Source organism: Mus musculus, chromosome 17, assembly GCF_000001635.26.
Source record: "Mus musculus strain C57BL/6J chromosome 17, GRCm38.p6 C57BL/6J".
NCBI classification, from domain to species: domain Eukaryota; kingdom Metazoa; phylum Chordata; class Mammalia; order Rodentia; family Muridae; genus Mus; species Mus musculus.
In genome coordinates, this window is record NC_000083.6 from 34152965 (window position 1) to 34164331 (window position 11367).

At 48.2% G+C, this 11367-nt stretch overlaps 1 protein-coding gene across 1 annotated transcript; it reads left to right on the forward strand.

Annotated features, from left to right (window-relative positions):
* Window positions 1–226: 226 nt before the first annotated feature.
* Window positions 227–7265, forward strand: H2-DMb1 (histocompatibility 2, class II, locus Mb1). Its single transcript, NM_010387.3, has 6 exons — window positions 227–489; window positions 2469–2750; window positions 4282–4566; window positions 6380–6496; window positions 6665–6700; window positions 6965–7265. The coding sequence occupies exons 1-6, from the start codon at window positions 435–437 to the stop codon at window positions 6973–6975; spliced, it is 786 nt and encodes a 261-aa protein (NP_034517.2). The 5' UTR covers window positions 227–434; the 3' UTR covers window positions 6976–7265.
* The last annotated feature ends 4102 nt before the right edge of the window (window positions 7266–11367 follow it).

Consider the following 11367-nt stretch of genomic DNA (forward strand, 5'->3'; position numbering starts at 1 on the left):
GAACTATGTGAGCGGAGAAAGTCAATCCAGAGGCAGGAGAGGGTTGGAAACAGTGGAAATTCCTCAGTGACTACCACAGGGACCTCAGGAAGATCCTGTTCTTAAGGCCTTGGGCACAATGAGGTTTACCTAGTAACTGATGATGCTAGGCTGATTCACTCAGTGATTGGTCTGACCTGCCTACCCAACTAATCTGACCACTCCCTTTAGGTTCCGGGATTTGGTTGAGTTACTGGGTACAAGTTTAGGATCTCAGGAGGGGCTGAGTGACTTGGCGCCACATAAGCAGCAAGGAGCAAGGGGCCTGAGCAAGAGGTACCATATTTACCTCAGTGTGTGAAGATCATTTGTCCAGGCTGGGGCAGGAGAGAACCTGAGGCCCCTGCAGGAGGTGCCCAGGGGCCTGGCCTTCCTGCACCTTCAGAGAGTGAAACATGGCTGCACTCTGGCTGCTGCTGCTGGTCCTCAGTCTGGACTGTATGGGGGCAGGTAAGGTAACCTCCTGAACCTTCTCTGTCCTGCTCCTGTTTGGGTAAAACATGTTCATTTTTGCTAGCTAGCAGGTCTGAGTGCCCCAGAGTAGCCAGTCTCCAGACTATGGCATTCCTCCGCATTCCTCCAGCCCTGTGCACTGTATTTTACAGCAATTTTAATAATGAGCCATTCTCATAGACTGTGTGAAGGATGTCCCTGTGGGGACGTAGGATAGGACTGGGTACTGCTGGGTCCTGGTTCCTAACATGATGCCTGGCATGTCATAAGTGTTCTGTGGCATCGAAGTCAAGGATATTTCCAGCACAGAGCAAGACTGACTACTTCTTGACTCTGTTTCTTTCTCTCCTGTCCCTTCTCTTCCCCTTCCCTTTTGTCTGTCTGTCTGTTTGCCTGCCTGTCTGTCTGTCTGTTTCTAATTCGAGACAGTCCTGCTCTATATCCAGAAAAGCCTTAAACTCATGGCAATCCTCCTGCCTCAGTGCTGGGATCACAAGTGTGCCAACTGCATTACCCTTATGTCATTGTTAATAACCGGATGCTCGCCAGGTCTGTTTTGGGGTAGACAACCATGCATGCCTCATGGGAATTTTGGGCTGTTCCTCCCTTGTCATCCAGTCTCACATACAAAAGGAACAGTGCTAATTGTTTTCAACCTTGTGCACATGAGCCTCAAGCTCATCCCAAACCTATGCCCTGCCAGATGTGGAAGTCAATCACGTCGGATGATATTGGTAGAAGAGTGGGATTAACTTTAAAATGCCTTTTCTGTGTTTTGTTTGGTTGGCTGTTGTTGTGTTAGGAAAGCCTGAAAAACTGAGTTATTTAAATTTGTTATCTTAAAACCTTAGACCACTGCAAGTGGAAAGCAACAGCCTGATTTAGTGTCAGAGCCTTGGGGAGGTGGCTCAGCAATGAAGAGAACTGGGTGATTCTGAAGAGGACCCAGGTTCAATTCCCAGCACCCACATCAAGGACAAGTGGGAAGTCCCAGGATTACCATGACTTCTGCCCAGCTTGGCTGAGTTAGAGCCCCTTGGCTTGGAAAATGGAGAGGGCACAGCGTCTGTGCAAATAGACCATTATTGTTCATTTACTGCAAGAGTTTAAAAACATTTCTCTCTCCTGCTTCTCTGTTTCTGTTTGTCTGTATGTCTCTCTCTTTCTCTTTCTTTCTGTCTCTCTCACTCTCTTTCTCTGTTTCTCTCTGTCTCTCTCTCTCTCTGTATGTGTGTGTGTGTGCATGAGCGTGTGTGCACTCTCATCCGTGCTTGTCTGAATGTGCACCACATCTATGTAGTGTCTGATGAGGCCAGAAGTGACTCAGACTCTCTGGAACTGGGGTTATGGGGAGCCATTGGGAATAGGTGCTCTAGTTGGAACCCTGGTCTTCTGCAAGAGCAACATAATTTTAAACATCCAGCCACATCTCTAACACCATGAGGAATATTTTAAAGAACAAAGGGTTCATAGGAAGAAAGCCAGGCAGAGTTCAGGTGCAGTAGCTTCTGCTCCCCAGGAGGTGTGTGTGCCGATCCCCACCATATGAATGTGTTCACCGACTGGGATGGTCTCTGGGCCCCATAACCTGAGATTTTTAGGCTTCATCAAATAGACAGGATTTATTTTTAATCCAGACTCCAGTCCCTTCCCTGCTGCTCCAGATTTGAGATTTAAACTCAGGCTCCTAAAGATGGTTCCATCTTTCCTCTGACAGGGTTCTGCCAAAACTGACCTTATTAGAACAAGGGACTCCATGGTCACTCAGTTACAAGGGTTTCAGAGCTCTGGGTGAGGAACCAAGTTAAAGACTAGATATTAGGGCAGAAAATGCATCTACTCCCCTCCCCCCACCATAAGTAGTCATAAGGGTTTTAGGAACTTTGTGTTAGGATCTATGAATGGGCAGAGGCCATCTTTGCAATCCTGCCATGCAGACTCTGACCTGCCTTCCCTTCTCTGGCCCCTTCCCCCAGGTGGCTTTGTGGCTCATGTGGAAAGCACGTGCGTGCTGGATGATGCTGGGACCCCACAGGACTTCACATACTGTGTTTCCTTCAACAAAGATCTGCTGGCCTGCTGGGATCCAGATGTGGGAAAAATAGTCCCCTGTGAATTTGGGGTGCTGTATCCATGGGCCGAAAATTTTTCAAGGATCCTCAACAAAGAAGAGAGCCTTCTCCAGCGTTTGCAAAACGGGCTTCTGGACTGTGCCTCCCACACCCAGCCCTTCTGGAATGCGCTGACCCACAGAACGAGTGAGCAGAGGGGCAGTCTGGGAGCACAGCCAGGAGGGCAGTGGACAAGGAGATGCTTGAGCAACAAAGGGGTTAATACCTGGGCAGGAAGAGACAGTGTGGACTTGCAAGAGGCAGCAGGACATGGAGGGAGCAGTGTGGTAATGGGGACAGACTGGAGGAAGAGGATGTAGTGAGAAGGAATTGACTAGGACCAGAAGCAGAAGCCAAGCATGTCAGGGTAGAGATCCTAGCCAGAAGTCCACCAATGACTTTCCCCATTCCTGGCTGTTCTTTTTATTTATTTTAATTAGATATTTCTTCCCATTACTGGGGACTGAACCCAGGACCCTGCACATGCCTGGCAAGCACTTTACCAGTGTGTATGTCCTAGGTCCATTTCTACTATGTGTTCTGAGGCAGGATTTCCCAAAGTTGCCAAAGCTGGCCTTGAACTTGTAACTCTTGTTTCAGTGTTGCAGCCAGCTGGAATTGCAGGCTTGGGTCTCCAAGCCTGTTGCTGTTTTATTAGCTCAGATTTTGTTGTTCCATATTTAGAAGGGATGCAGGGTGTGGGGAGATCTGCAGTGCTCCAGGGACTCCAGTAAAGTTTCTCTTCCTCTGGACACCTTTGCATAGAGAATCGCTCATGGAACTGCTTAAAGCTGGTAACGTTGTATAAACTTTGAAGATCTCCATAGGTCAGAGTGTCAGGTGTGTCATAAGATACAGTTTCTCAGCCACCTTTCAGCATCACCTGCTCAAGGTGCTTACTGAAGATGCAAGTTCCTGGGTACCACTCTAGACAGGGAGAAAATACCTTTAGTGAAGCCTAGAGAGACTGTATTTTTTTTTAAAAAAGATTTATTTATTTACATATGTAATGCATATGAGTACACTGCCACTTTCTCCAGATACAGCAGAAGAGGGCATCAGATCCCGTTATAGATGGTTATGAGCCACTATGTGGTCGCTGGGAATTGAACTCAGGACCTCTGGAAGAGCAGTCGGTGCTCTTAACCACTGAGCCATCTCTCCAGCCCAAGAGTCTGTATTTTAACATAATTTCTTGCATTTTCTCTTAAAATCTTACACTGATAGAGGAGAGCAGGAGGATCTCTTGCGGGGGTGGGGGCGGGGCGGGGCGGGATAAGCTAGCAGAAAATGGAGTCTTAGTAATCTCATCTTCAGGCATGGTGGTACAGACCTGTAATGCCAGCACTTGGGAAGAGGTAGGAGACTAGGAGTTAGGACCATCACCAGCCTCAGAGGAGTGTGGGCTATATGAGAGCACATCTTAGAAAACACACAAGCATGGGGCCATGCAGGATAAGCACAGATACTATGCAGACAGTTCAAGGCTCAGATGGGGCATTTCCCAATTGTGATAAAAAATGACTTTGGAGAAGAAAAGAAAGAGGTTATGAGATATTAAGAGGAAGCCTGAGAGGCAGGAGTGAGTTCTGTTTCCCTTTTCAATGTGTGGCTGCAGACAGTTTTGAAAGGATGAAATGAGACTTCCTTACCAACCATAACTGCTTCTCCCATGCAGGAGCGCCATCTGTCCGAGTAGCCCAAACCACACCTTTTAACACAAGGGAGCCGGTGATGCTGGCCTGCTACGTCTGGGGCTTCTATCCAGCGGATGTGACCATCACATGGATGAAGAATGGGCAGCTTGTCCCTTCCCACAGCAACAAGGAGAAGACGGCTCAGCCCAATGGAGACTGGACATACCAGACAGTCTCCTACCTAGCCCTAACCCCTTCCTACGGGGACGTCTACACCTGCGTGGTTCAGCACAGCGGGACCTCTGAGCCCATCCGAGGGGACTGGAGTAAGTGTGTGGGAACTCGGACTTTGGTGGTTGGGAAGGGACATGGATATTTTGGCTGAGGTAGTGAGACGTGCACCGGTGCGTGGTCCATGTAAGAGAAGGGGATGCTGGGACCGGAAGTGAGTCTTGAGGAGCCTGTTGAGGGTTAGCAGCGTTGGTTCCCGACTAAAGGTCATGCCTTTGCTTGGCAGTTGTGCTGGGATGTCTGTGTGAGCAAGGGAGAGCAACCTGATTGTCACCCAAAATGTGTGCAGATCTGATAACATTTCTGGAACAAGCCCCTGGAGTTCTCTGTGTTAGTTCTCCTAATACCCAGCCATCTTGTCAGGCCAGCACTGGGAACTAAAATAAAAAAAAAAAAAGAAGAGGAAGAAGAAGAAGAAGAAGAAGAAGAAGAAGAAGAAGAAGAAGGAGAAGGAGAAGGAGAAGGAGAAGGAGAAGGAGAAGGAGAAGGAGAAGGAGAAGGAGAAGGAGAAGGAGAAGGAGAAGAAGAAGAAGACAGAGAGGAAAGGGACAGGCTTTTCTCTTGGTACAGGGCTGCACTGAATTTGGGTGGCTTTTTGAGTATAATGGGATCGTGCAGCCATGACTGCAAGACACACTTATGGGCCTGTGAAGGGGCTAATCAATAGGGACCTCACTGAACCCAGGACTAGTTAAAGGTAACATATGTGGTACACACCAGTTTGGAGATGACTGAAAAGAGAGGAAGAAAGAAGAGGAAAGGGCAGCTTGGAAGAGCAGGAAGCAGGGTCCTCAGGCTGCTGAGGCAAGGACTCCTCTGTGGGGAGTGCTGTGTCTGCTGTTGGTTCAAGTGAGTCTCTGGGAGGGGATGGTGTCCTGGTTAGGATTTCTATTGCTGTGATGAAACACCATGACCAAGAACAGATTAGGGAGAAAGTATTTATTTGGCTTACACCATCATATCATGATCCATTGTTGAAGGCAGTCAGGACAGGAACTCAAGCAGGGCAGGAACCTAAATGCAGGAGCTGATGCAGAGGCCACCAAGGGGTGCTTCTTACTGGCTTGCCCCATGTGGCTTGCTCACCTGGGTTTCTTATAGAACCCAGGACAATGAGCCCAGGGTTGACCCTCCCCACAATGGGCTGGGACCTCCCCCATCAATCACTACTTAAGAAAATACCCTATGCTGAAGGCTTGCCTCAGCCTGATCTCATGGAAGCATTTTCTCAATTGAGGTTCCCATCTCTGAAATGATTCCAGCCTAGGTCAAACTGACACAAAACTAGGTAGCACAGAGGGGAACAAGAAGAGTGTGGAACACGTCTGTGCCCTTGAGCTGTGCAGGGTAGGACTTCTTTGTAGGGCACACGAAGGCTCCTTTGGTGAGGGTGCTCTCTTGAGGTTGGGGTTAGAATGCAGATGGGATATAGCTCCAAGCAGGAACAGCTCTGGCATGTGTGATAGTGAAGGGCTGAAGTGTGGAATGGAACAATTTCTGAAGGGAGACATGGGCAGTGAGCCTCTGGGGGACTCATACTGTGGAACTTTGAAGGCCTGGAAAGAAGACATTTTAATAGGAAGCTTCTCAGAGCTGAGGTGTGAGTCAGCCCTGTCACAGGGAGTGAGGAATCCCTGGTGGCTGGGGCCGGTGCCCCTGGATGGAGAACCACAGAGACTGCCTTGAGAGGCCCCACTAGGCTGGGGGAAAGCAGAAACTGGGTGGTAACCATAGGAAGACAGTTTCCCCTGTTCTAGTAGTGAATGGTGTGGTTGACTCTTCTTGTTGCAGGCTCCCTGGGACCAAGCTGTAGATATTAATTTTAAGACCTCTTTGATTACTTTGTAGCACCTGGGCTGTCCCCCATCCAGACAGTGAAGGTCTCTGTGTCTGCAGCCACCCTGGGCCTGGGCTTCATCATCTTCTGTGTTGGCTTCTTCAGATGGCGCAAGTCTCATTCCTCCAGTGAGTGATCTCCTAAACATTCTGCAGTCCTCCCTGGTCCTCCTCTTTCTCCCAGTCTCTCTTGCTTTCTGTCTGAAGTTTATTCTCTCATTTGAACTTGCAACTTCTGTGGTGAGGAACCTCCTTCATCCACAGGGGCTGGAATAATGATGTCTCTTCCTCTTCTAGGCTACACTCCTCTCTCTGGATCCACCTACCCGGAAGGTAACATTTGTCTTGGGCTTTGTGCTCAGTCGTCCTCGGGAGGGGTGGGGTATATGTTCATAATATTGCTTGCTTATGATAAGCAGCTTATAGCCTGTTTAGGTAGGCTGGAGGTAGCTCCTTTGTCTTGGTCATTGGTTGCTGGGCATTTGTTTTGCATTACCGGTGTCTGTGGGCTCTGGTGCTGGGTGGTCATGGACCCAGGTGGTCGGGTGTGTTGAAGCACTATGTATTCTCACTGCCTGATTCTGGTTGCTTCTGCAGGACAGCATTAGAGAGCAGAACCCGGAACCAAGGAGATTCAGACTCCTGAGGATTCCTTAATGCCCCAACATCTTCAGGACACCCCACTTTCTTGTGTCATACTGCCTCTATTCAGGTCCCCTTCCTGAAATAAATATTAGTAGTTTGGGGGGGTATTTATAATGAAGTCTGTCCCAGGTGGGGGAGCTGAGGTGAGCTGAAATGAGGTGGGGGTTCAAGGCCTCCTGAGAGCCCCTCCTTGTCACGAGGGCACCGTGTCTTAGGTGATCACTAAGAAATAAACTGGTGGACTTTTGATTTCTCCCAAGTTTGTCCTGGGTTTTGGGGGAGGGACTGTGGCAAAGCGTGGCTGAAGTTGATCTTTTTCTGTGACATAGCCTGTGCCACCCCGAGGTTTCCATCTCCCTGAAGCAGACCTGGGGGCAGCTTTTGAAAGTGTAACTCGAGGGAAGAAATTGACCTGTAGGGAGGTGGAGCTGCCCTGTGAGGAAGAGGGATGCTCTTAGCTCAGCTCAGAAGAGGACTTTAGAGACGCCATTTTATCTGCATGTGTGTGCCTGTGTGTGTTTGTGTATTTGCACATGTCTGTGAGCACACGCACATGCCCATGTGAGAGTGCTTGCCAGAGCATACATGTAGAGATCAGAGACAGTTTGCAGGAGTGGTTTCTCTCCCACTGTGAGGGTTCTAGGAGCTGAGCTCAGGGTGTCGGCTTGGCAGCAGGTGCCTTTGCTTAGTGACCCACCTTGTCAGCCCCTAAGTGATCTCATGAGGGATGATGAATTCATAGCTGCAAAGAGCCTCGACCACACCCAGAATCCCGTGAGCCCACTGTAGTCATCTTTGCTGCTATTTCTTAATGCTCAGGTTGTTTCTTTCCCAGTGTTAGTGGGCGAGGGAAGACAGGGGTCCAACATTTGATATTTGTATTGCCTCTCATCTCTCAAGGACTCCATGAAGAACAGACCTAGAGAGTGAGGTCTGAAGGACTGAGTCACTTGTCAGAGGCCTAAGGATAAATTCGCCTTGGGGTGTGTTTACCTGATAGAAGTCAGAAGCTTATTCTGAAAACCGTCCATGTGATCCATTTTGGAAAGTTACCCTCCTGTTCCTGTCTATCCCAAACCCAAGCAATCTGACCTGCTGGGGAGATTATGAGGGGACCTCTGGTGACAAGTGGAGACACAGTCAGGTGTAGAGAGTTGGTCCACGGAATTGCTTTTGGGATTAGAGTTGGGAAGTCAACAGCCAGCAAGAGAAAGAAACCTGTGGCCGGGGAGCTCTGCTGGCCAAGGGCACTGGCCGCTCTTTCAGAGGACCTGGGTTCAATGCACAGACCTTGCAAGCAAAATACACAAATAAATTAATAACAAAAATCAAGAAGAAGAAACCTAAGGCACAACAAGAAATAGATAAGACAGGGAGGAGTTTAACACAACAGGATCGTGGAGGGAGAGCGAGCAATGGGTTGTGGACACGTTTGTATGTGGGCTCCTGCAGGGGAGCTCTTAAGGCCACGGTCTGATAAGCCAGGGGTTAGAAGAGTTGTGGACTCTTACCGTGGCAGGTCTGGGTGGATGGGAGGGAGGTCAAGGGACTGGACCCCTCTGCTGTAGATGGTTTCTATGAATATGGGTTTGGACGAGGGTGGGCATAGACCTCATCATAAAACTTGACACTCAAAACCACTGTGTTTTCCTGAACAATGATCTCCAGGTTGGCCACAGTTTTCTCAAAGGAGAATCCTGAGGTTAGGGCATGACTGCTCATCTTGGAAAAGATGGAGAAATCAAGGGAAGGGGAGAATGCTCAGTAATTGGAATGGAATCTGGGTTAAGACAGAGAAGTGACATATGCTGGGGGAGGTGGGAATTGAACCCTGGTCCCATGGGAGAGCAGCCAGTGCTCTTAACTACTGAGCAGTCTCTCCAGCACGGACTCTTTGCTATGAGACATCCTTGCATTACTCAACAAGTCTATCAGATCGTTGGCTTCATTTACTTCACGTTCACTCAGGTGTTGTATGTACTTGTAAAGTATCTCTCCGCTGGTGAAACGAGCCAGATTAGATTATACTAAACGCAGGTTTATTGGGAAGCTGCTCTTGGATGAGTTCACTGTCAAGGACGAAGGCCAGGGAAATCAGAGAGAGGAGAGGGGAAGAGAAAGACTGCACAGGGAGAGAAAGAAGGCAAAGAGGGGAAGGACCGAGAGAGAAAGAGAGAGAGAGGGGGGGAGAGAGAGGGAGAGAGAGGGAAAGGGGTAGTCCCACCCCTGGGTTGAAAGTTGGGGCGGGATATGCCAGGTAGGGACTGAGGGATGCTGGGAGAATGGGCGGGCAGGTCTGCTTTGATATGTAAAATATGCACCTCAGCCCCTTGTTCTGGGGTCTGAAACCAAACATACACTTTTTGTGGTATAGATATGTGATGTAGATATACCTTGCTTTCTTGTGTTTCCTTGTTTTCTTTGTGATGCAGATCCGACACAGGCGGGGCCCATGGTGTGTTCCACAGTCTTTTCTGGAGTTCCGCTTCTATGCGAGGTTTCCAAAGCTGGTTTCTGTTTTCATTGATCTCTTTCAGAGCTCTGATTGCTTTGCTATTTCTTTTTTATTCTTTTAAGAAGTATTTATTTATTTTATTTAGTACACTGTCTCTGAGACACATCTGAAGAGAGATTGGATCCAATTACAAATGGTTGTGAGCCACCATGTGGTTGTTGGGATTTGAACTCAGGACCTCTGGAAGAGCAGTCAGTGCTCTTAACCGCTGAGCCAACTCTTCAGCCCCTGCTTTTTATTCTCATCTTTTCATTTCCTCCCTCCTTTGGCCTGTGCAGCCAGTCCCTCTTCACCTGTGTTCCGCTCAGGTGGTCATGGTTCCTGAGAAGTGTATTTAAAGGCGCCATTTCCCTTTGAGATCTGTTTCCACAGAACCTGCTACATTGTCTGTCTGTCCCTCCCACCCGCAACAAGCCCCACATCTAACGGCAACAAAGTTACCCTAAATTCTCATAGAAGTGTTTCAGTTTTTATTCATTTCTAAGCATTTCTTTTACTGTTTGTAGTTGAACTTTTGACTTAGAAATAACTTTAAACTTGTAGAAAGATTGTAACAATTCCAAGAAATCTTGAGCTGAGGTGAGGCTCAGTGGTAGGGTGCTTGCTGGTGGGCAGCTGCTGCCTCAAGAAAAAGAAACCTGTGGCGGGAGAGCTCTGCTGGCTAAGAGCACTGGCTGCTCTTTCAGCACATACACACCAACTCACACAGACCCACACAGAGACACAGACACACAGACACACAGAGAGACAGACACAGACACACACAGACACACAGAGAGACAGACACACACAGACACACACAGACACACACACACACACAGACACACACACACAGACACACACACCTTATATACACATTATCCAGGTTCAAATTCTCATTATTTTGCCTTACTTGTAAAAATTGTTTTATTTTGTTTGTTTGTTCGGGTGTTTTTTGTTTTTTTTTGTTTGTTTGTTTTGTTTTGTTTTGTTTTGGCTTTTCGAGACAGGGTTTCTCTGTGTAGCCCTGGCTGTCCTGGAACTCACTCTGTAGACCAGGCTGGCCTCGAACTCAGAAATCCACCTGCCTCTGCCTCCCAAGTGCTGGGATTAAAGGCGTGTGCCACCACCGCCTGATGTAAAAATTGTTTTAGCCAGTCATGGGGACACATACCTTTAATATCAGCACTTGAGAGGCAGAGGCTGGCAGATCTCTGTGAGTTCGAGGCCAGCCTGGTCTATAGAGTGGATTCCAGGCCAGCCAGAGCTACATAAATAAATGAAATAAAAATTGTTTTTAAAGGTTTATTTTCGGGCTGGTGAGATGGCTCAGTGGGTAAGAGCACCTGACTGCTCTTCCGAAGGTCCAGAGTTCAAATCCCAGCAACCACATGGTGACTCACAACCATCTGTAACGAGATCTGACTCCTTCTTCTGGAGTGTCTGAAGACAGCTACAGTGTCTTACATATAATAAATAAATAAATCTTAAGAAAAAAGGTTTATTTTCTGTTATGCGTATGAATGTTTAGGCTGCATGTATGTCTGTGTACCACCCGCCCATGGAAACCAGAATGTGCTGGATCCGCTGCAGCTGGCCTTTGAGATGGTTGTGAGCCGCCATGTGTGTGCTGAGAATTGAACTCCAATCCTCTGCAAGAGGAACCAGTGCTCTTAACCACTGAGCCGCCTCTCCACCCCCCATTTTCCTTTGCTTAATTTCTTTTAAAGGCAGCATTTAAAAATTATTTTATCAGTTTGTGTGGGTGGGTGTTTTACCTAAATGTTTGTGCACCACCTGTGTGTGTGTGTGTGTGTGTGTGTGTGTGTGTGTGGTGACCTGAGAGGCAAAGAGGGCATAG

Bases quoted from the DNA above. Each gene is read 5' to 3' on its own strand.
- H2-DMb1 (NM_010387.3), top strand. From the start codon at position 435: ATGGCTGCACTCTGGCTGCTGCTGCTGGTCCTCAGTCTGGACTGTATG. The intron at 2,751-4,281 runs GTGAGCAGAGGG...TCTCCCATGCAG, and splicing joins TGCGCTGACCCACAGAACGA to GAGCGCCATCTGTCCGAGTA. The intron at 4,567-6,379 runs GTAAGTGTGTGG...ATTACTTTGTAG, and splicing joins GCCCATCCGAGGGGACTGGA to CACCTGGGCTGTCCCCCATC.